The sequence below is a fragment of the Benincasa hispida genome, chromosome 8, assembly GCF_027475165.1.
Source record: "Benincasa hispida cultivar pf3 chromosome 8, pf3_genome.v1.1, whole genome shotgun sequence".
Taxonomy (NCBI): Eukaryota; Viridiplantae; Streptophyta; class Magnoliopsida; order Cucurbitales; family Cucurbitaceae; genus Benincasa; species Benincasa hispida.
The window spans coordinates 19,756,320-19,783,390 of record NC_143485.1 but is presented as its reverse complement, the minus strand read 5'-3'; the positions used below and the strand labels follow the sequence as shown (position 1 = coordinate 19,783,390).

The window sequence follows — 27,071 nt, the reverse complement described above, 5'->3', positions numbered from 1 at the left end:
GGTTAAGGAGGGCATAGTTTTGGGACATAAGGTCTCCCAGGATGGATTGGAAGTGGACAAAGCAAAGATTGAAGCAATTGAAAAACTTTTACCTCCAACCAGCGTGAAGGTTGTGCAAAGCTTCTTGGGGAACGTCGAATTTTACAGACGATTCGTCAAGGACTTTACTAAGATAGGACGATCACTGAATGCATTGTTAGAGGCGGACAGAAAATTTGAGTTTGACAACAATTACCTCAACATATTCAGAGTTTTAAAAAATGCGCTGATTACTGCACCCGTGTTGATTGCGCCGGACTGGACATTGCCATTTGAAATCATGTGCGACACAAGCGGGTATGCGATGGGAGAAGCTTTAGCGCAAAAGAGAAAAACAATTTTGCATCCCATCGCATATGCGAGTAAAACTTTAAACCCTGCTCAAACAAATTAGACCACCACAGAGAAAGAACTCCTGGCTATGATTTTTGCGTTGGAGAAATTCCGGGCATATCTGTTGGGAATCAAGGTACTCATCCACACTAATCACTCGGCAATCAAATACTTAATGACAAAGAAGAACGTAAAGCCGAGGTTGATCAGATGGGTTCTCCTCCTTCAAGAATTTGATATCGAAATAATTTATCGGAAAGGGACAGAGAATCAGGTTGCGGATAATTTGTCTAGAATGGAAAATCCTGAAGTTGATCGCAATGAAACTGAGGTGAGTGTCGTGTTCCCGAACGAGCAGCTGTTCCACATAGAAGAATTGCCCTGGTATGCGGACATCGTTAATTATTTGGTTTGCGAGCAATTCCTTTAAGACTGCACCTATCACCAAAAGAAGAAACTCAAGCATGAATGCAAACATTATTATTGGGATGAGCCAAATCTGTATAGGAGAGGTGCAGACCAGATTATTCGGTTATACGTACAAAATCCTGCTCAACAACGCATATTGTCACAATGCCACGACTCACCATATGGTGGGCACTTCGGAGGGCAGTGCACTATAGCCAAGGTTTTGCAAAGTGGATTCTTTTGGCCTACATTATTCTAGGATGTTATTGACTACGCAATGAAATGTGATCGATGTCAACGCATAGGCAACATTTCATGGAAAAACGCAATGCCAGTGAACACTATCTTGGAGCTAGAATTATTCGATGTATAGGGGATTGATTTCATGGAACCATTCCCTCCTTCAAATGGTAAACACTATATTTTATTAGTCGTCGATTATGTCTCCAAGTGCGTAGAGGCATGCACCGCAAGTGATGCAACGGTAGTCTCCCAGTTCCTGAAGAAATATATTTTCACTCGTTTTGGCACTCCTCATGCCATCATAAGTGATGAAGCATCTCACTTTATCAATCACAATATCAAGGAGCTACTGCGCAAGTACAATATCCTCCACAAAGTGGTCACCGCATACGACGCAAACGAATGGTCAGGCTTAAGTGTCCAATCGAGAAATTAAGTCGATACTTGAGAAGGTAGTAAAGCCTTCACGAAAGATTGGACGACAAAGCTTGACGATGCGTTGTGGGCATACCGGACCACATTTAAAACACCCATAGGTATGTCCTCATATACACTGGTATTTGATAAGACGTGTCACTTGCCTTTGGAGCTGGAATATAAGGCACTGTGGGCGATAAAGAAGCTGAATTTTGATTTGAAGAAGGCAGGGGAAGCACGAAAAATGCAACTGATCGAGCTAGAAGAATGGAGGAACAACGCATATGAAAATGCGAAGATTTATAAAGAGTGCACCAAGCACTGGCATGATCAACGCATATGCGGTAAGAACCTCCAATTCGGGTAAAAGGTCTTGCTCTTCAACTCACGTCTACGACTCTTCCCGGGAAAGCTAAAGTCACGTTGGTCCAGACCATTCATAATTAGACAAGTATTTCTGCATGGTGCGGTTAAATTATCAAATGACGACGAAACCAACATATTCAAAGTCAATGGGCAGAGAGTAAAGGCATATCATGGTGAAGGCTGGCATCATCGAGTCGACTCCATGGAACTAAAGAACTTTGAATAAAAACGGAAGTAGGTGGTCCCTGCATTATCAAATGATCACAATCTATCAGGGACGCAAGTTTTGGAAAACATCAATTCTTCAACTCTTTTCCACTATTCGAAATTTTCACTTTATTCTTTCAATCTTTACCTATCCTTATTTTATTTTTGAAAAAAAAAATGCGATTACGAGTTTTATTTTGTTTAAAATAATTTGACCCTCTCTTTGTTTTTCTTGCAACGATTGAGGCGCTGGATTGCGGAGATGTTACGCAACGAAGTACTTATCTTACTCCATCACCGCAATCCAAAGAAGAGAGATCACCGCAAAGATGGATGCGTAAATACAATGCAGGCGACAACACAAGATTTGGGGGTGTACTCTTCTTTATCTTTATTTCCAATTTTATGCTATCACATTGCATTTTAGTTTTCCAAGTTTTATCACCGCATCCTCTTTAATCACCGCAATCATTTTACATGATAAATTTATGAGTTACTGCATTTTGTTCTTTGCCAAGTATGATTTCAATGATGAAAAATATGCTTCTATTTCTTTCGTATATACTAGATTCAACTTAGTCTTAAGATAGTCACCTCATGAAATATTTCTAGAAGTTAGGGGTTTGCTAGCTTTTTTTCAAACTCTCTTTACAATGCATTCTATGATCATCGCATGACTTATTTTAATCTTTTGGCAATTAGGACATTGCCGCATTTTAAATTTAGGGGTGGGGTATTTGTTTCCGACCTTGCTATTTTTTTCAAAAAAAAAATTAAGAATAACAACTCCACTGTCAACACAATGAGAAACCCATGTTGATAAGAGTTAAGTTGGGAAAGGCACTTACCCGTAGTTGGATGTCTGCATGTCACACGTGGGGGCAAGCCAATATGAAAGTTACCATGATCAACGCATAAATAAATGACCGCAACTCCACTGCTAAATAGGTATGAGTTTAGTCTGAGAAAGAGTGTATTGCTCATAGTTAGATGTCCGCATGACACACGTGGGGGCAAGCCAAAACGAAGGCAAGGGACTCGGATCAGCGCAAGGTCAGAAAAAAATATCAATGAAGAAAATTTTTGTGCAAGGATAAAATCATTTGACACCCCGATAGGAAAATTTCCTTTTGAAATAAATCATGTTATATTCCAGAATTTAGTAAAGTCCTTTTGAAAGTTAAGCTTGCAGTCCCTAGGTCTTAGAAATATTTTAAGAAGTAGGATTTGAATGAGGTATCCTTGAGAAGTCTAGGAAAAGAACTATGCGGTTAACTTGCTAAAGGAATCTTTAGCTGATGCTTGAGGACAAGCATTGTTTAAATTTGGGGGTGTGATAACGGGTAGAAATGCACGTTATCATAGTGCTAAGTTCTTAAACAATGTTGGATTGCATTGATGAAATATGATAACTTGCGTCCATTAAGCATCGTTTCATGATATTGCAGTCGCATACATTCAGCGCATTAGAACAGTTGATTTTTGTATTTTTGTGCAGAATATGCGTTAATGCAATGCAAAGATTGCGATCATAGCAATTCAATGGTCGAGTGGAACCTCACCGCAAGGCTTTGCATTGATTGTGCTCGCAAACATTCGCCCGAGAAGGATCGCCGCAACTTGGTCAGCGCAACAAGGTGGGCGCATCTGGGTGTAAGGCCAATTAAGAGCGATGGGACAGAAAGCTGATGACAGTCGAATCCAAATTAAGTTGACAGCTGATAACGGTCACAAAGTATATTCAGCTTTATCGGTGATAATTATTCGGCGCATCAGTCAGGAATTAAAGTTGTCCCATTTGTACAACCAGGAGAGAGAAACCGCCTTTCACCATGGATGCTCTATAAATACCAAGGGCATTCTTCAGAAAAGGGGTTAACAAGTTGATTAGTTCATCGTTTAGTTCACGCTTTTGTTCATCGTTTCCTTTCCATTTTAAGGCAGAGCAAGAGAAGAGTGGTGGCATCAGAGATCGCTCAGGGCAGCTCGACAGAGAACCTTGGGCGTAAGGGCAGAGAGTGGGCCGACTCTCGCGAGAGAGAGATTATATTTTGAGCACGAGTAGAAATAGTGTAAATGCCTAACAGCAAGAGATTGCTACCAGGCTCTTTATTCTATACTTGCATTGTTATTATGTACTTCATCTTCATACTTATACAATGGAAGTTCTATTTCTACATCTGTTCACTCTCTTAATATGCATAAGTAGCTAAACTTGTCGAATGGGTTGAGAAGTACTAAGCTAACATGACCTCGAAAGTTCTTTGCTTGCGATTGTCTTGTTTTATGTTGTACAAAATACCCTTTAGAGTTACTCGAGAGAGAGTCTAAAGAAAGAATCTAATGTCTCGAGAGATCTAGCTAAGAATCTCGAAACAGCAAGATTAGAACTGCATAAACAAGAGATAGAGACTTAGAGATAAGCTCTGTTTGTCAAACTGCATCGCATGCATCCTAGAGAACGAAATGATATTATGTGGTCGCATATTTGTGTGGATGTCATGTTGTCATCGCATAAATAGAAATAGAGGTTTATGTGTAGACCCTGTAGACTTATCACATATATCGTATGCGTTCTAAACTTAGAAGTCGTGGTATTCGCACCTAGAGGTGGTTTACTGTTGTATGCATGTTGCATGATCGCACAGGATGAACGCATTTTAGGGAGTGTTAGCCGAAACCATTCTCAACCCGTTCACCGCATATTCATCGCATCTTCCGTTTACCAACTCTTTTCAAATTCCGCCACATTTATTTACTTTTCATCGACGCAAACAAAAAACCCAATACTTTATTTATTTAACCGGTTACCACAAAGTCTTCATAAAAATCACCAACGTAGTCTATTTTCATAAGTCCCTGTGTTCGACCCTGGACTTACCAAGAAACTCAGAGGAATTTACACTTGGATTCCGCTGAGGAAACTTGAGTGCACAACACAAATCTATTAACGCATATCATCCACATTTTCACTTCATAAATACAAGCATCACAGACCTATTTAGGTTATCACTTAAGGCATGATCCACTTATATATCACATATACATGCTTAAGTTCACATAAAATAACCAAGGAGCTTTGTTTATTGGATATGAGTAAATGCTTGAATTAAATAACACTTATTTTATTCATTAAACAATGTGTATCTTTACAAAACAACAAGACTCTGGAAAAATTAGGACACCAATCCCAACACGAGTAGCTAGTGACTATGCGATGAGCATACTGGCCTACTCGATCGTTTAGTGCGCGTGCCTTCCATGCTATGAGTATCCCATACTCAACGATCGTTTGCCCCCATCATTTACACGATCGAGTAAACTCTTTACTAGATCGCGTAGCATCAGCCAGACTATTGTTTAGTAAATGCTACACAATCGAGTAGAACTTTTCTACATGATCGAGTAGAACTTTTCTTCACGATCACCTAGCCAAATCTAAATGATCGTTTAGCTTGGGCTACACTATCTGATCAACTCTTTGTCTTCTTCCTCTATAGTAAACTGCATCTCCATGCCTTGAAGCTTCATCATGAACGACTCAAAACACTCAAAACACTTTGAATACAGACTCGATAGCAAGTTAATAATGCCCAAAAATGCAAGGGCCCTTACAAATTAACTTTGAAATGTAAAAGAAAGTAGTAAACAACGGCAATCATCCTAAAAACAATCATTAATTCACATTCACAACTACATCTAACCCTTAAACGCAATGTGGATATGCTTCAAAACAACCAAGAATGTAAATATAATTCAATATATCAATGGAATTTGAAATATCATAACAACTTGGCTCTGATACCAATTGAAGGAATTCTTAAATAAGAGAACCATTGAGCGGAAGCAAGATTGTTCCAAACCCATTATGAAAGAATTAAAACATTTACAAATGTACAAGAATAGTTATGCATCATCGAGTAAATTACAGCATGCTTTTAAGTTAAAACCAACTAGGATTGAGTGACATACCTTTGAAGAACTATTTTTCGCGTATTCCCTCAATCAACACCAGTCCAGCGCCTAAGCAAACTCGATCAGCACAAACGCAATGACCAACCAGTGCAAATCACGAACTGTCACATCCACGAACACTATCGAGTAAGATTCGATCCTCGACCCTCGAACAGAAACGCTCAACACTACCAAGAGGCTACCTTGGTATTCTCGGTGTGAGAATCCAGCAGGTGTAGGCTCTGTGTGAATTTGGTAAAGGGAAGGAGGAACTCAACGATCGAGTAAGTGGGAGAATAAGAAAGTCTATCATATAGACTTGGTACTCGATCGTTGGGGTAATTAGGATCTATCATCCCGTAAACTCGCTACTTGATACTTAGATTGTTCACTCTCTCAAAGGCTAACGTATAGCTTTTTTTCTTTCACCCGATCATTATGATGCGATTTTTAAAAATGAAAACCATTTTCACTTTAATTCTTCAGTTATTAAAACTGATAGTAACTTTCCACTATTCACGGTTAAAGGAGAAAATAAAAATCAACCAAACAATTATCTCATGATTATTTTAATTAAAATAAATATAATAACTAATTTATCATATTATATTTATAACCTATAGTTTTAATATCACATCATATGTAATATTTAAACCATAGTTCTTTTTCTTCTTAATAATATTTAATATAAATAATATTTATATTAATTCATCCAATTAATGTATCTAATACATTAAATCAATTATATCACAGATAATTGAATCAATTTAATTATATCATATATAATCAAATTCCCTCTTGTTAATTTGAACACTTCAAACTAACCCAAAAACTGATTCTCAACATGAATCATTGAGCTACCAAGGGGAACTTATGGACCTATAGCTTGAAGCTCCAACAATACGTGAATAATTGACTAAACTCTTTAAGCACAATATCCATCATCTGGTAACTATTGGTCATTCCACTAAAGACCGACAGTTGCACTCTTCACAGTACAGATATATTTCTGTGTCCATTGAATATAATCAATCAACAGTACGATGACCCTTCACAAATTGCTTGTAAGTACAACTGGACCAATTTACCATTTTACCCTTGTAGTTAAGTCTAACTCCTTAGGTACCATTGATTCCTCTAATGAACAATACATCATAGTCCCACTATGAGTGAACACTTCACGGACCATGAGAAGGTGTGGCGCCACATTATTCAAGCTCCGAAATCAGCCCTTAAGTAAGCAACCTATTTACTTACCCCTGCTTCGGGGAATGAGTGAATTTTCTCTTGTGTAGCTGAGTTCCCAGCTCCCCAATCAGACAAATCCCCAAAGTGGTAGGTTTGAGTCGGCGATAGGGCCACTCGCACCCATGCAAATCAAATTAGTACCTTTATAGGCAGGAGTTCCCAACTCACTTTGGATTAAGGTCATATTACCTATGGTCATCCTAGTGAAATGAAAGTATTTGACATGAATAGCGTTATATAATGAGACTAAACATTTTGTGGTTCAGTCTTATACAAACTCCTTTGTATAGGATACCCCTGCTCGCATGTCTCTACATGAATGACCAGGATCATATCATTTGTAACATTTTACAACACTTGTAACATCTACAAAGTCGGCCGTATCCGTAGTATCACCAGGATAAGGTTTTCCTCCTTTATCCATATACTACAGACCTTTAGGTTATCACTTAAGGCATGATCCACTTGTATGTCACTACATACATGATTAAGTTACAACGATAACCAGGGATTTTAATTTATTGGTTTATGGTTAATGCAACTAAAATATCTCATATTTCATAGACAGTAATGAATAAAATATCTTTTATTATTACATCACAAAAGTTTGTTCATACAAGTGTTTACAAGCTACAGGACCCTACGAGATTTAAGGCATCGACCCCAACAATTACTTAATGAGACTAGACATATTATGGTCTGGTCTTAACAAATTTCTTTATGGGTTTCCCTCCTTTATCCATCTACTACAGACCATTTAGGTTATCACTTAAACATGATCCACTTGTGTATCTCTACATACATATTTAAGCTACTGAAGATAACTTTGGATGTTAGTTTATTGTTTTGTGGGTTTAATGCTACTAAATGTCAAATAAAACATCTCATATTTTATTAAATAAATAAAATATTTGTACAATACAATTACAAACTACATGACCCTACGATATTTAAGGCACCAACCCCAACATGGTCATCTTGGTGAAATGTAAGTCTCTATTATTAACAATGTTATATAATGAGACTATTCATTTTGTGGTCTGGTCTTACACAAACCCTTTTATATAGAACACCCCCACTCAAGTGTCTCTATATGAATGATCAGGATTAGAGCATTTGTAGAACTTTACAACAATTGTAACATCTACAAATCAGGTCATATTCATAGTGTTACCAGGATAAGGTACCCAGCCTTATCCATCTACTACATACCGCTCAGGTTATCACTTAAACACAGTTCATCTATATGTCTCTACATACATTGTTAAGCTACAAAAAACAAGCTTGGGTGTTGGTTTATTGGTTTTATAGGTTAATGCTACTAAATGTCGAATAAAATACCTCATATTTTATTAAATAAATAAATTATTTGTACAATACAATTACAAACTACAGGACCTACAAGATTTAAGGCATCAACCCCAACAACTACTGGAATCGTCTTTAAGTTGGGCGACTTAGATTTTATGATTTAGTAGATTTGACTAGATAATATTGAGAAGCATGATATGATTAGAATTTTCTTCAGCATGATGATTTAAAGCATGTTATTGATATGATTATGTGTGGGATCTTGAGACATGTACTATGATTTATGAAATTTATTTAAAGTATGATATGTCTTTTAGTTAAGAGTGACGATTTGCTCTCCTAATACTGCTATGTTACCGGAAGTCAACGGGTTTCCTACTATGTTATCAAAAGATGGCAGGTTTTCTACTATGTTACCAGTAGCCGTCATGATTCTTACTATGTTATCAGATACCTACGAGTTTCCTACTTTGTTATCAGAAGCCTACAGGTTTCCTATTATGTTATCGGAATCCGATGGATTTCCTACTATGTTACTGTGTATCGACAGGTACCCTACTATGTTTATGAGCCTTCAAGCCACCAGATGCATGTTAGGTTGAGTTAAATCGCTCACTAGATGGCCATCCAAGATTTAGTTAATTATATGCATGTCTCACCATTATGTTGCATTTATTGGATATACGTGTATAGCCTGGCCCTGATGGTAGGGTTACTTACGTAATATTTTATACTCATTCTTTATTATGTTATGTTTTTCAAGTAAAGATAAAGACACATCAGCGAATGACAGGAGGAATCCGTGACCGTGCTATTGAGACTAAGGCAGATGCTTTCACTCATGTTTTCATGTTTTAAAATCCCAGTTTTGTAATTGAATTTAGAAAACTTTCAATGTTTGCCCAGTTGATTGTTTTAGACAAATTTTCTAGTGATGTTTGGTTTAAATTAAGGGCACCCTGATTAATGATTTTTAGTTATTTAGTTTTGATAAAAATTATTTATTTTATAACATTAATTTGGTTTTAGCCATATGAAAAGTGTCTTTTTTAGATGTATACATGCATATAGTAACGACTTAGCACAAGTCCTAGGGGGTCGGGTCGTTACAGTTTCATTTTTACAATTTTCGTTAAATTATTCTAATTAAACCTTTAGGCCACATTTACCAAATCATAATGAAAATTAGTACAATCGTAATGAAATTCTATTGATGGATCAAATTGTAGTCTGAAGTACAAATGTAATTGGATTACTTTTGATCGAATTTACTTAGAATTATGAATTTTGTCACATTTATTGTTACTATTACCTCTGAGAGACAAACGGTAACGGTTACAGTTCTATAACAGTAAAAGTGTCAAAATTTATACTTTTTCTCTGAAACAGTAATAATGATGGTAACTGTAATAGTAATGGTAACGATATGACGTAATTTCCAAACGTGATTAGATTGAGCACACTCCACTCAGTAATTAATATGCATTTTTTACACTATAGATTTGAAAATGGTCCCCATGTGTCAGTATAGATGTAGAATATAAGTTAACAACAATAAAGATAATCAAATTGGACCTACTTTTTACATTACCTTTGATTTATTACCTTCTTACTAATGTAAATGTGGCCTTTAAGTACTTGCATTCTGAGAACATTTAACCTAAATAATTGGTTTTTGGTTTATGTTTTAAAGAAAAAAGGTTTTGGGAGAAAGCTTTGATTCTCACATTCTTTGGAATCTTTACTTTCCCTCCTTTTTATATAAATTGCATCCTTTGCAATTGTTTTTACTCATCCAAATCCCTTTTTTCTTTATGTTCTAACTTTTTACGGTTGAATATTAGGTGTGGATATTAGAAGATTGCGATAACATTATTTGATTTCACATAAACTTCGAAAACATGATTTGGAATGAAGTGTTGAAACGATTATAAAACAAAACTTTATGCCTTTTAATTTTTGTTCTTTAATATGTTGAAAGAGCTCCTCATTCACGTGTTTATAATATTCTCGTCAAAAACTTAAAACATAATTTAATTGACACAGTTATAAAAAAGAAAGTCGTATAAATCTTTTATTTTTTTTATTTTTTTATTTTTGGCAAAATGTTGTGTAAACTAGAAGTACAAAACAACATCAAATATAATTAATCATAAAGAATATATATTTCTTATTCTTTTTATACAAAGAACTATAAAATTAAATTTACATGGGTTATTAAGGACTGTTTTTAAATATAGAAAAATGAACCAAAATATTTACAAAATATAACAAAATTTTAGAACTATCAATGATAGATGTGATAGACTCTGATAAACTTCTATCAGTGTCTAATTGATAGACACTGATAGAAGTCTATCAGTGTTTATCAACGTTTCTATCAGTGTTTATCAACGTTTATCAATGATAGTTCTAAAATTTTGTTATATCTTGTAAATATTTTCAACAGTTTTACCATTTGAAATAATTTCTTGGTTATTAATTATTATTATTTCTTAGGTCAAAAACATTTTTAGCCCTCATCTTTCAAATAAATAAGTTTAATTCTCAAACATTAGTTGCAACGATTTAGTCTCTATACTTTATATTTTGTAATTATTTAGCCTAGTACTTCAATTTTAGGGCACTTGCAAAAAAGACAAAACAAAATACATTAATTAGACTCATAGCCCACATATTTGTTGTTTGCAAAAATGACAAAAACGAAGCTCAACCCACATATAAAAGATGTAAAATTTCACAAATGCCCTCATTACTGATATACACTTGATACACTTGATTAGTATACTTGATATACCTGATTTACTTGATAATTATGCCTTTGACTAGTATATTTGATAAGGATGTACTTGACTAGTAAAACGCTGATAAATTTGTCAATCATTTACTTGTTTATACTATTGATAAAGTTGATACAATTGATTGATGTACTTGATAAAGATAAATCTGTTTGATATAATGCTGATAAACTTGATAATGATGCACTCTTTTATAATGTTGATATACTTGACTAATATACTGCTGCTACATTTGACTGATATACTGCTGCTAAACTTGATAATGATGCACTTGTCTGAGTTGATATACTTTGTAATGGTACACTTAAAATAAAAAAAAAATTAAAATAAACTTCTTCTTCTTCACAGAAGTAGACCTCCTTCCCTACATCACTCTTTCACCAACCAACCCTTCTCCACACCATCTGTCATCGACCACCGTTCCATTGTCGCTTACCTCTATCGATTGTTGCACGTTCAATCGTCAGTCGCCATTTTTCTCTCCCTCTCTCTCTATTTTTCTTTCGTCCAACATCTCTCTTTCACTAATTAGCACTGTTCCACACCATCTGTTGCCTCCCACTACTCCACTTCTCCATCACCTACCTCTATCGATCGTCGCATATCCGATCGCTAGTCGTTAGTCGCTGGTTGCCACTTTCCTCCCTCTCTCTATATCTTTCTTTTTCTTTCTCTATCAAGTGATTGTTGAGGGGAAATGGAATGAAGAAAAATTAGAAATCAATATTTAAATTTTTTGTCATATTTGCAATTGCAAATATCAAATATGGATGACACCCTTACAAAATAACATATTCAAATTGTCATTTATTGTGATTTCCCTTAATTCTTAATAGTTTAATTATTACCATGAAAATTGATTGTTAAGATTTAATTTCTTAAGTTACATATCAATAAATTGATTAGGTGCTTAATTTGTCCATAAACTTCCCAAATTAAGTCGTTAAAATAAAATTCACATTTAATTTGATGAGGTTTTTGTATGATAAAAATTAAATGTTACAAATTTTAAGATACAGAAGCTTAATTGTTGCGTACCAAAATTTAGAGAATAAATTATTATAAACTAAAAGTTCAAAAACGTATGACTTTCATATAAGTTATGAAATTAGAATTAATTTTAACGAGTCGGTTAAACACCGACTAGTCAATATCAAATTAAATTGTCTCTCTATAAGTAGATATCCTCAAAAGCTTAGATCTATAAATTCTATTTTAAAAATCAACATCATTCAAATAGATTCCAAATTTCATTTTTTTTCTTTAGCCATTTCCACCCTCAACATACAACACAAAACTCAAAATACTTTAGGTAGGCATCCAAAGCCCTTTTTGTAGTTTTGCTTAATTTGGCTTTGGGAATCCAAAGGCCCTTCATTTTCCCCCCAAAAAGAGTAGTGAAAAATTAAAAAAAATAAAAATAAAAATAAAAGTAGGCTTTAACAATTGCCTCTCCCCACCCATGTGCTTTGCTGGCTTGATGTGATATTCATGTGATTCAATTAATAGGGAAAAGAAATTTGTCACTCTACCCATATATAATAATTTCAACCCTATGTCCCTTCTCCCTATGTCTAAAATTTCATTTCCCATAATTTACATCACATTAAGAGTATCATTTTAAAAAAAATTTTAAAAAAAAAAAACTATAAAAATAGTACTTGTGCTTTAAAAAGTTTTAGTTAGGCAGCAAACTTTCTAATATGTTTCTTTGATAATGATTCGTAGAATATTGATGTTTATATTCATTAGTCTATTCAACTATGTATTGTTGTATGCATGCTTTAAAATTTCAATCAATAGATTCGAAATTTTAGTAGAGAGAAATTTTTATTTTTTCTCAATTTCTCGAAATTTTAAATTTCCATCGATATTTCGATATTTTCATCGAATTTTCATTCATATTTTTTTTTCTTTTTGAATTTTCACATCATTTCACTTCAAACTTAAATTTATGTGAATTCTCTAATATTCTTTTCTTTTTCTTCATTATTTTCTATTATGTTGTATTATGTTTAATGTTATACTTTTTACACCCTTCTTATGTTTAATATTATGATATTTTTTTATCCTTATTATGTTGTGTTAGTTTAATGCTATGAATTTTCATTTTTTATATCTACTCTTTTTATAATAAATAATTTATAATTATTTTATATGCAAATATTTCATATTCTTTAATTTTGTAATTAATTTTCAATATTTGATATTATTTGTATTTACTTTTTCATTTCTATTTTATATTTCTTCTATCACATTGACATTTGCATAAATATTTTATAATATACATTTAAATGTTGTCTTACTTTATAGAAATGATGATTAAAAATGGTCAATTGTAGTCTGATTCAGTCACAATCAAAGTTTCATTAATTAATTATAACAATTTCCATAAAGTTTTCAAAATTTCTATCAATATTGATTATTTCATAAAATTGAGACCTCGATACTTCTATTGACATCGATATTTCAAATCTTGATTGTATGATGTACAAATTCAACTGTTTGTTTTATATTTATTTGGTAATAATATTAGAGACTATATTTATTTCATACCATCAAATCCCATAGAGTATTTTGAGGCTATTTTTGCTTTTAATTTTGGTATTATTGAACAAATAGAGAAATGTTTAATAGATAGTTAACCAACTTTTAAATGGTTTCAATTTCTTCACTTTCAATTACTTTTGTGAATAAAAACAATAGGAACAACTAATTATTGAGTATAATTGGTTTATCATTTATCAATAAACTACTATAATAATATTTTAAATAATATTAATTTTAATTAATGAGTGGTATTAATAAATAATGTTAGTTCTAACTAAAGAGTGCTTACACTTTTGAGTATGAACACATTATTCTTTTTATATCTAATTAATTGATTGAATAAAACTAAAATTTTCATGAGTGGAAATTTTGAAAACTAATACCTCTCTTTGATTATGTGTGATTTGGTTTTGAGTACCTCTAATTATGTGGTTTATTGTAAAAGTTAATTAATTTACCTTATATAAAATATTGATTTTATTACTTATTAAATTTTAGGGTTGAATTTAATAAAATTGTACCCATAAAATTAAGTTGAAGTATAGAAATTAAAAATGAATATTTTCCCAAAAAAACATAAACGGCTCATGAAAAATAAATATCAATTATATATTTGCTATTTCTTTTAATGTTTTTGTCTGCATTTATAGTTAAGCAATAATAATTTTTATATGGTTAAAATTAATGATATTACCAAACTAAGTTTACTTCACCAGTAATTGATAATGACCGACTATATGAAACTCGAGAGAAATAAAATTAAAACTTAAAATTTAAAATTTATTGTTTTAGCTGAAGTTTAAAAATATTTGTTTCTCTCTAATAAACTATAATAAATAAATAACCATTTTAAGATTTTAAATTCTAAAATAGTTAAAAAAATACTTATAGTGTTTGTATTATTTTATCGTCAATTTTCATCCTATCTAATAACCTACTTTAACAACTACTCTTAAGTCATGCTGACAAATAATACTTTATTACACATTTGAAATAACATTACTACATTTATTAAACCACATTTATTAAACCACTAAAATATTAATATTATTAAAATAATTATTTCTTAAAAATATTCAAAAACTTTATCTAAAATAATTCAACTCAAATTATCATGTATAACTAAATTTTCATTTTCGATTTGTTGTACTTGAAAAAATAAAAATATAATATGGGACGGCTATATAATGCACCGAAATAAATAGTGTAGGAAAAAGCATTAAATTAGCAATTAATTTACTATATATAAAATGTAGCAAAAAAATACACTTCGCCAGTTTGCAATTGTACTACATAATTCACCCAACTTTGTTGTTAAATAAAAATGCTTGATAAATGCTAACACATTAATAATAATAATAATAATAATAATAATAATAACAACAACAACAAACATTATATTATAAAATATAATATGATATTATAATGTAGGACTGTGGGCCACACTTTTGTTCAGCCACCTCAGCCCTTTTCTTTCTTCCTCATCAAATATTTACTTCAGTCAAAAACAGTTACCCCTGAAATGATCCAATCACGTGACGCCACGTCAAATCTCAAACTTCTCTCCTGATTTTGATTGGTCTGTCAGCGAAATTATTCGGGTTCTAAACCCTAAAATTCTTGCCGGTGAAGGTCTGACCAAACTGCCAATCAGAGGGCGCCACGTTGAAGGAGGTGGAAGTCCGTCTGTCACTGCCTGTGACTCTAAAAGACAAGGCCTGGCCCACCAACACGGCGTTTGACTGCCAGTTTTGACCCCAGTTACGGCTCATGCTCAGCCAACCGGTGCGCGTGCCTTTCACGCTCACCTTCACGATATCTCCTGCACCCGCGACGTTGGTGATTAAAACCAAGTTGAAGTATCTGAACCCGTGGATTGTGAACCGGATCCCCCCTTGCTTCCGGCACGCCACTCTGCGTAATTAATTAAATTAATTAAGATAATTATTTTAAATGGTAGAACTCACAAAATATTACGATCTATCAATGATAAATCATGATAGACTATAATAGACTTCTTATCATTAACATTGATAGATAGATATCTATCGTAATCTATCATTGATAAATAATGACATTCTGTTATATTTATGAAGTAGCCGACTCATTTTATTTTATTTAAAAATAATACCTTTGAAAAAGAATCCTATAAAATAGATCAAATTTATTTTGGAGAAAATTATACTTTTAATTCCTACCTTTTCATAAAGGTAAAATCCTGAAACCTAATATCAAAATTGAATTCAAAATTCGATTGCAATGTAATATTTGGAAACATAAATCAAATAGAAACATAATTAAAGAAAAAAATAGATTTAAATACAATTTTGAACATTGCATCAATTTTGTTTCATTTTTTATTTTTGTACTTTTTAGATTTTTATTTTGGTAGATGTACCTTCATTTTAGTTTATTTTGATTTTTATACTTTCATTTTTAAGTCATTTTGGTTAGTTACTTAATTTCGTTTCATTATGATTTTTTACTTTTAACTATAGTCACTTAAAAATAAGATCAATATTGTCACTTTCAGAAAATGTACATTTGAATATGGGAACCAAAATTGAAATTACAAAGATCAAAACAAATCTTTTCAACTATAATCGAAAGTATGGTACTAAATAAAAAATTACCAACAAAAATTTATGACATACTAACCTCCAAGCAAAAAAAAAAATTAAATTCTACCACTACATGTTATAAAAAAAAGTTTATTTATCCTTAAAATTTACCAACATTTTTAAAGCACAACAAAGAAAATATAAACAAGAAATTTATTTAAAATTTCGGGCAAATTAAAATTAAAGAGAGGAAATCTTATCCTAACATTTAATGAAAGAAACATATAATATAATCCTTTTAAAAAAATTAAAGAAACAAATAAAGGTTAGAAGGGGTAAAATGGTAATTTAAACAAAAATGAAAGAAAGAAAGAGGCTGACCGGCGGTACGCGACGGGAACTATTCCGGCGCGATACTCGGCTATCTTAAGAAACATAGGCATAGCCAAATCGAAATGCGGACGAGGAGGATTACACCATCCGCCATTATCACTGGGCAAAGCAAAGTTCGGCGGACAGAAATTAGTGGCCGTAATAACAATCGATGGACTGCCGGAATGGCACCATCTCGGATCATTCGCACATTTAATCTCAAAACAAGCACCGCAGCTCAGCCCATTGTTGAACAACGCCGTACTCAACGCCGCCGTGTTCACTCCGTACCCTTGGCTGTACAAATTCCCATATCCACAAGCTCCACCTGCACACAAACACACAAACCCAAAATTCAAAATCCAAATCTAAAATTACCCATTTCGGCTTCAATTTCTTTCTTTCAAAACTCTTGCCTACCCATTGTGCCGGAGGCGTCGGAGCCGCCGTAGAACGTGGCGTGGGCACTCTCCCATGGGCCACCGGAGTAGACGCCGGGAATTCTGGCGGCGGCCGGCCACATTGTTGAAATCAGAGATACAATGCAGAGGAGAATGGCGGTTTTAGCCATTTTTTTGGGTTTGATGAATGAAAAAGAGAAAGGAAAGTGAAAGTGGGAGTGGGCGTTTGGGGAAGAGGAGATGAGGGAGTACTTATGGAGGAGAAGGACCTTTTTGTGAATTTACCATTGTACCCCTAATTTAATGTAGAATCTTTTGTGTGTTTGTGTGAGAAAACAGTTTTGGGATTTTTGGGTTTTTCTTTCCACCATAAAAAAAGTGGGAAAAAAAAGTAATTTGATTTGGGGTTTTAAACAAAAATAGTAAGCTTAAAATATATATTTAAGGTTTTCCTAATGATGTGGCATCAACTTTTATGTGCAATATTTAATAATATACCATGTAAATATTAATTTATATTTTTAAATTTTAAGATTGTATCAATTTAAATTCTAAACTTTTATAAGTATATCAATTTACTTTCTCTTCCAGATCTTATTTAATTAAGATCGTCTGAAACTTATGATTTGAGTCAATTAAACTTTTAAATTTTCATAAGTCAATCAATTTAGACCAATTTTTATATCGTTAGTATTCGAGTCAACTCATGCGCATCTTGACTAATCTCACAGAACAACCAACCGGACCCTATGATTTATGTGTCAAGAAAACTCTAGGATATTAAATCCTAAGTTGGTAGCCACCATGGATTGAACCCTGAACCTCTTAACCCTTTAGCATATGTCAATCAATTTAAGGCATATTTGAATTGACCAAAGAATTTTTTTTTTTTCAAAAAAAGTCATTTTGATTTAAACCCCTTTAATAAAAACTATTTATAATCTACTTTGAAAGTGTTCAAAAACTATTTCGAGGTTGTCGAACACTTTAATTTCTTTTAAAATGACTTATTTTCAAAGTTAAACCCTTGAAAAGTTAAACCAAATACACTCATAGACCTTTCAGTATAATTACCTTTGAAAATTATTCATACATTGATTCTCAAATGTTTGAAGATTTCTTCAAATGTTGGATTTACAAAAGAAATTATGACTAAGAGTCTAAATCGATTCATTTATGAAAGTTAAGGGATTTGATTGATACAATTATGAGTTTCACGTGAGATTTCCTAAATGAAACTTAATAAAGGATATAAATTGATACATTTACAAAAATTTAGTGTTTAAATTGATACAAATAAAAAATAGGTGTATAAAGTGATACTTTTCTAAAATTGTATATGGAGTATTATGATATATTTATTAAATATTGATATAGTACAAATAGTTTTGAGATTGTATGATTGGACCTTGAGAAATTTATTAAAGGAAATTTAATTAAGATAGACTTTAGGCCACTAGAATGAAGGGAACAAGCAAGCAAGGGCCTTGTTTGAGACACCAACCATGCTAAAAAAAATTATGGATGAGAAGTTGTTTGGATCGTATCGAAACAAATTAAAGTAAGATGGAGGATAATGAAGTAAAATGTATGATGTGACAAAAAAAAACATGTATTTAGTACAGGTAGCACGATCTCATTACACTAAGACCCACACGACACAATTGATAATTGAAGTTGAAGTAAACTGAGTTAGTATAAAAAATAGATACGTTTAGTATAAAGAATGTTTCTCAATCTCACCTACAAGTACCACAATCATGCTTGATTGATTAAATTTCGTGTAGTCATGAACATGAAAATTTTCACTATTGAAACTAATAATACAAATCTTAAAATATAGAGGCCAAATTGATATTTTTACCTAAATCTATTTTTGGTAAATGATGGTCTACTAAACATATATAATATTATCATAATAGTTTTAATTTTTTAGTTCTTTATTATAATATATTGAGGCGTGTTTAATTCCATTTTTCTAAAGTAATTTTAGTCACAAATTTGTATAATTGAACTATATTTAGAAACAACTTTTAAAATGTCAAATTAGTACCATGCTCAGAAAATCACACTTTTCAAATAACAACGTTTATATAGTTATTAAAAACTATTTTAAATCCGTTTAATTAATTAAAAATTAATTTTTTATTTATTATTAAGCACTTTAGATTTTTGGCAACCCTCCAAAATCTATTAAGGAAGTTTACTGAGGAAGGTAACTAAACATACCGTTTACATTTTCCTCTTTTTTTTGGTTAACAATTTTTTATTAGAGAGTTGGACTAAATTATTACATACGAAAGTTCAATAATTAAATTTATTGTCACAAAATCCTTTTCATCATAAATACAACAATCCAAAAACTTAGAGACATGTAAATGGTGCAAATATAAGGAACTTTCAAACTCATCTAAATTAGTGTTTAAGAGACTAACTTGATAGAATATAGGAGTATTTAACGGATATTTTAATACGTAAACATTTGTCATTTAGAAGCAAACGTTACTTGTATAATTGAGTAAGAGGTTACATAAAGAGTTAAAGATGATTGATGGGTATCGTGAACTTTCCGAGCCCCTATCAATCAACTTCTTTAATTATTGAAGTAAAATACATGTTGTTTGGATAAATATTCGAATATATTTTGTATTGCATTTATCTTTGTGTCCTCCACTCAATTGTCTAATCATAAGTTGTTATATGTAAAACTCAATTGTCCAATCATAAGTTGTCATGTGCAAAACTTTTTTTTTTTAAGAAAAATATATTTTAAATATTTTTCCTATTATAATTGACGGGTGCATGGAGGTGAGTACAACTCATATTGTACTCAAATATTACTCTTTTGTTCGAGCTTTACTTATTTGAGTGCATGAATGCCACATTGCCTTGGATTTCATGATATTGTAAGAAATGTCGTGTTAGACACATGATATTTCATGTTGGACTTGAATTGATATGCCTTCGATATATTTTCGTTAGGGGTGTTCAAATAATCTGACAACCCGAACAATCAAGACTACCTAACTAAAATTGTAAGAGTTGGGTTGGATTAGTTTTCATTTTTATTTGTGTTGGGTTGAAATTTTTATGTTTTTTTCGGGTTGGGTTGGGTTAAGGTTAAACTTTTAAAAATTCGAGTTAACCCAACCCAACTCAACCTAAATTTCTAATATTATTAAAAATATATATATTATCACCTATAAATATTATAGCTTATATATATTTTTATGATGTTTGTATCAAATTTATAATAGATATCTTGGATTTTGATATTTAACCTTTGAATTTTATGAAATTTTAATTATTAATATTTATTGTACATAAATTTAAGTATTTTAAGTTAATAAAAAATGTAATAAAAAAAGGAAAAAAAACAAATAATCCGACAACCCAACCCAACCCAAATTTTAAGGGTTGGGTTAGATTGAATTAGGTTGGAGACCTTATTCGAGTTGTTCGGATAGCCAACCTAACTAACCCGAATCGATCCGAATTAATCCGAATTTTTAGATTGGTCCAAAAAAATTTCCGATCTAATCCTTGGACACTCCTAATTTTCGTTTTATAGTTCATGATTTGCTTCATGTTTAAGTAATTTGAAAATGCACCAATAATATATATTTGGTAAATTTATACTTTGAGTTTAAATTTTTTTAGTTTTTAAATTCAACCAATTTACTCTTGAAGTTTGCTTTCACATTTTTCAGCTCTTCCTCCATTGATGTGATTTGTGATGCATATTATTATTTTAAAAAATCATTCTTTTTCAAAATTAAAATGTCAAGAACAAAAAACTGTGAAAAATAGGAGTTTTAATTATTTTTTTTTTAAATAAAAAACAAATAGATCTAGCGTGAAATTAATAAATAATGAAGTATTGAAAAATATTTGTATATAAATGAGATTAAATGGAATCCAGCTATATATGCTCAAGCTCCCACATTCTCTCTCTTACGTGTTAACGCGCTTTGGCACACACAGCTCACAGCCCACAGGGTAAATATTCTTCTCAACTTTATTACCCCTTTTTTACCACAATTTATTTTTTCTTTTTACCTATTTTATTTTTCGTCGATACTATTTACTATTTAGAGGGGAAAAAAATACATTACTATGCATACCATCATTACTTGACATGTCATTCAACAAATTCTAGAAATAATTACCTTCCTATTTAGATTAAAAATATATTTAGATAATTTTTTTTTATACAAATACAAACTCGTGGTATTAAATTTTCATCAATATGTCGATTTTTTCATCCATATTTCTACTATTCTATGGGGTCTGAATCAATGTTTCCATTGTATTTGTATATTTGTATTGTTATAATAAAAGACATAAAAATATAAGTAAGCATCAAAATGTCATTAATGTGGATGTAATATAAATGATAAATATTTTAATCTTTTGAAAAACATTGAATATCTATTTATTTATGAATTTCTTGTTTTTTATATTTTTTTCTAAAAATATCCATCAACATCTAATACTTTTTCGATATTTTTATTTACATTTCCATAAAAATGAAACCTTGAATTTTTATATAAACATCAATATTTTAAACTTTGATACAAAACAACCTATTTATGAAAAAGGAAAATCACTTTTGACCCTTAACTTATCAAAGTATATCAACATTTAAACTAGAAACTTTCAATTTTATCAAAGCAAACCCTAAACATAAATAAGTATATTGTCATTTTTACCCTCGATTCAATTTCTACTAATTTTAACAAAAAAAAAAGTGTATGAATCCATTAATTTTAATAGAATAGAATTTTTACAAAAAAAAAAACAAAAAAAAAAGTTTTTCTAATGCACAAATTAACCCGTTAATAACTTTGGCTCAGTTCGCAGTAGGTTGTTGGGCATTATGGGAGGATCAAAACTCTTTTCTTGTAAGAGCTTCGGTTACTATAGTGGATAAACAGGCTGATTGGGTTATGGATTATATTAGTGAATTCCATTTGCAGTAGGAGAAATTGATGGTGGGAGAGACAGTGGACGACCAGGAGGAAGGGTGCAGGGCAGATTTAGTATTGGCTCGAGCCCTCCCCGTCAACTTGATGCTATATATATATATATACTATTTATAACATCAAAATCATTAGTTAGCCTAGTGGTAAATTTGTTTTTTAGCCCCCTCTGATTCAGGTTCAAGCCCCACTCGTTATTTTTTATTTTTACTAAATTATATAAAGCCCCATTCAACAAAATTTCTAGATCCATCACTGGAAGAGAGAGAGGTTGATGTTGTTCGACATAGCCCTTGATGCATTCTTTTGTCAAGATAATATGGACGCCTCATGCCTGTCGATGGCTGGCATGGAATTGGGCATGGTCTTTTGAAACTCGAAGGTGAGGTGTTATTGGTAGCTTTGGAATTTTTGGAAATAAACGTGAAAGCGATGGCTACTAAGGCCATAACTCTTTTATTTGGGCTTCAAAAGGTTGGAGAGATGGGATTTTCAATTTTTGGGTTGAACCTTATGACACTCGGACCCTCCTAGGATTCCGTAGGTTGAGAGAAGTACTCATAATTAAAGCCTTGGAAGAAAAAAGTTTAGCTAAGCCCCTAAACTATGCCTTGGAGGAAGAAAAAATTCTAAGTGTTGGGAGGCATAGTAGTTGGAGTCAGAATTTTGTCTAAGTGTTCAAACTATGCTTTGGGCCTAGAAAAGCTTAAGAGCATGAGTTGGCCTAAAAGGAGCAAAATTTAGCTAAGTATTTGAAAGGAAGATTAGAAGCATAGTTGAGCATTTAAGAAGGATAAATATGCCTAAACACTTAGGAGAAAATGGAGCAGATGGGAAGTTTGAACTCACAACATGATCTGAAAATTAGCTACGTGTCAGAGCCATGAGTTGGACGCATAGTTTAGTCCATAGGGGGAAAATTGGTTAAGTATTGGACAACCATGCGTTGAACTTTGCACAACCAAAGAGAGGAAATAGAGTTGAACGCATAGTATAAGAATGATGAACGCATGGTGTGTTCAGGTTGGGAATTTGGCTAAATGTTGGAAGTGAGAGTTGGATGCATAGCCACTAGAGAAATAGAAATGTGACTAACTGTTTAGACTATGCTTTGGAGGGAGTTGAGAGACTTAGGAGGAGGAAAAAGTGGAACACAATGTATGTTTAGTCGTGAGAATTTGACAAAGTGTAAGACAGCTTGTTGGACACACACACTGGTAGGGGCATGTTGGATGCCTAGGGTGTGGTAAATAGAGTGGTTGACACATGAATTGAGAAATGGACATATTTGGACACATGATAGGTGAAGAAATAGGTTATTGAAGGAAATCAAACACGAGGATTTCCATGAGCAGCGGAATGATCGTTCTTTAAGAGAGCAATCTATCTACTTAAGGGAGTAATTTATCTACTTACCCCTGCTTCGGGGAAGAAGTGAATATCATCTTATGTTACTGAGTTCCCAGCTCCTCAATCAGACAAATCTCCAAAAAGGTAGGCTTGTTGAGTTGGCAATCTGGCCACTCAATCAAAGGATCACCCTTAAAGGTAGGAGTTCCCAAAACACTCAAGATTAAGGTCCTATCACCTATGGTCGTTTAAGTGAGATGTAAGCCTCAAGTATCAACAGTGTTATATAAAGAGACTAATCATCTCGTGGTCCGATCTTATACAAACTCTTTGTATAGGACACCCCCGCTCGCATGTCTCCACATGAATGGCCAGGATCAGACTATCTGTAGTAGTACACAACACTTGTAAACCTCTACAGAGCGGGTCGTATCCGTAGTGTCACTAAGATAAGGTATCCCTCCTTTATCCTTATACTACAAACCTTTTAGGTTATTACTTAAGGCATGATCCACTTGTATATCTCATATACATGCTTAAGTTTACATAAAATAACCACGGATCTTTTTTTATTAGATATGAGTAAATGCAAATAAAATAACTCTTATTTTATTAATAACAATGTGTACAATGTTTACAAACTACAAGACTCCAGGGGAATTATGACACCAATCCCAATAATCTCCCATTTGTCCTAATGCCTCAGGAGACTAATGTATAGTACATGAAAAAATAAGTACAATATATAATAAACTAGGTCATACTCTATACCCCAGTATCATCTCCCACTTTTCTTAGACAAGATACCGCATGTCCCGTAGACCTAGACTCTCCAAATGACCTTCGAACACTTTAGTCGTGAGGGCCTTTATAAACGGATCAGCAACGTCGTGCTCCGATGCGATCTTCGTGACTATCACATCATCACGATGCACAATCTCCCTAATCAAATGATATTTTCATTCGATATGCTTGCCTTTACGATGACTCCGAGGTTCCTTAGAATTTGCCACAGCTTCGCTGTTATCACAATAGAGAGTGATCGGGCAAAGTCATATTTGGAACAACTTCCAAATCTGTAAGGAACTTCCTAATCCAAACAACATTTTTAGTAGCTTCACAAGCGGCTATGTATTCGGCTTCCTTAGTGGAGTATGCGATGCATCCTTGCTTGATGCTTCGTCAAACTACAACTCCTCCATTCATAGTGAACACTAGCCCTGATGTCGATTTTTTAGAATCTCTATCAGTCTAAAAGTCAAAGTTTGTGTATTCTGTAAGGATCAAATCCTTATTTTCATACACGAGCATGTAGTCCCTCGTTCTCCGAAGATACTTGAGTATCGTCTTGATCGCCGTCTAGTGATCTAATCCTGGATTGGATTGACAACGATTGACAATCCCTATTGCATAGCAAATGTTAGGTCTAGTACATAACATTGCATACATTAATCTCCCAATAGCCGAAGCATAAGGGATTTGTCTCATCTCCTCAACCTCTTGAGGTGTCTTAGGACACTGATCCTTAGACAAAAAAATTCCATGCCTGAAAGGTAATAAACTCCTCTTGGAATCCTGCATTTTGTATCTGACCAACATTTGATCAATGTACGATGCCTGAGACAAGGCTAACCTCTCATTCTTAAGATCTCGAATGATTTAGATCTCTAGAACATATTGCACCTCTCCCAAATCTTTCATTTGGAATTGGGCGGCTAGCCATATTTTAATGTCAGTTAAAAAACCTACATCATTCCCAATGAGTAGGATATGATCCACATACAATACCAGGAAAGCTATTGAGTTGTTGATGATTTTATTGTAAACACAAGGCTCATCAACATTCTGATCAAAGCCAAACGATTTGATCGCATTTTCAAATCTAATGTTCCACGATCTAGACACCTGTTTCAGCCCATAAATGGACCTATTAAGCTTGCAAACTCTTTGCTCTTGATCTGGAACCCTTCTGATTGAACCATGTAGATGTTCTCCTCAAGATTACCATTAAGAAAAGCAGTCTTGATGTCCATTTGTCGTATATCATCATCATAAAATGTGGCAATGGACAGGAGAATCCTGATAGACTTCAACATGACAATAGGTGAGAAAGTTTCCTTGCAGTCCACTCCCTTGACCTAGGTATAACCTTTTGCCACGAGTCTAGCTTAAAGGTCTACATCTTTCCATCTATACCTCGTTTACGCTTGTAGATCCACTTACACCCTATAGGTTTTACCCCATCAGGCTAATCTACAAGTTCCCAAATATTATTGAAGTACATAGACTTCATTTCCTGGTCCATGGCTTTAATCCACTCATCTTTGTCAACATCCTCCATTACATGCTTAAAAGACAATGGATCCTCAACCCCATCATCAGAAATGATGTTATGGACTTCAGTCAAACCCATGTAGCGTTTCTGTGGGTTCATAACCCTCCCACTACGTCGAGGCAGTCTCAACTCTTGAGATGGTTGACTAGATGCACCGACATCAACAACTCTTGTTGATCTATCAGTCTGTTCAACAACTCTTGTTGAACCCTCAGTAGTCTCACTAGAAATCTCGTATAAAACAAGATTGCTTCGTGGTTTATGATCCCGGATGTGGTCTTCTTCCAAGATGATAGCGTTCGTCGACACAAACACTTTATTCTCACTCGGATCATAGAAATATCCACCCCTCGTTTTCCTAGGGTAGCCTATAAAGAGGAAAACTTTCGAACGTGATTCCAACTTCTTTGGGTTAATCACAAGCACGTGGGTCGGACATCCCCAAATCCTAAAGTGGCATAAACTACCTTTACGGCCTCTCCACAACTCAAAAGGTGTTTCAGAAACACTTTTCGAGGGAACGTTGTTAAGAATGTAACATGCAGTCTCCAATACAAATCCCCAAAACGAATTTGGAAGATGACCATAACTCATCATAGACTAAACCAGGTCCAACAAGGTTCTATTTCTCCTTTCTGATACACCATTCTATTGAGGTGTACCTAGGGCCAAGAGTTGGGATGTGATTCCATATTCTATCATATAGTTCTAGAATTTGAGGTCCATATACTCTCCACCACGATTAGATCGTAGTGTTTTTATTTTCTTACCTAACAAGTTTTCAACTTCAGCTTTATACTCTTTGAACTTGTCAAGAGCTTCAGACTTCTGTTGCATTAGGTATAGATACCCGTATCTTGAATAATCATATATGAAAGAGTTGTAATATTCATACCACCTTGAGCTCTAACACTCATCAGACCATAGAAGTCTGAATGTATAAGCTCCAAGGTTTCCTCGACTCTATAACCTTTTCTAGTAAAAGGTCATTTGGTCATCTTGCCTTCAAGGCATGATTCACACACCGACAAGAAGTTTTCTTCTAAACTCTTTAAAAGTCCACATTTCACCAACTACTCAATCCTATTGAGGTTGATGTGACCTAATCTTAGATGCCAAAGATGGGTGTTTTCCTTAGGAGAAACCTTTGGTCTTTTTGCTGTTGTCATCGTACTGAACATTTCAGTATTAAGTAA

The 27,071-nt window shown here is 33.2% G+C and overlaps 1 protein-coding gene across 1 annotated transcript; it reads right to left on the bottom strand.

Moving 5' to 3' along the window:
- Positions 1-15,093: 15,093 nt before the first annotated feature.
- Positions 15,094-17,443, bottom strand: LOC120083885 (expansin-A4-like). Its single transcript, XM_039039793.2, has 3 exons — positions 17,228-17,443; positions 16,817-17,135; positions 15,094-15,788 (listed from the first exon to the last, which is right to left on the bottom strand). The coding sequence occupies exons 1-3, from the start codon at positions 17,376-17,378 to the stop codon at positions 15,479-15,481; spliced, it is 780 nt and encodes a 259-aa protein (XP_038895721.1). The 5' UTR covers positions 17,379-17,443; the 3' UTR covers positions 15,094-15,478.
- Between the last annotated feature and the right edge of the window lie 9,628 nt (positions 17,444-27,071).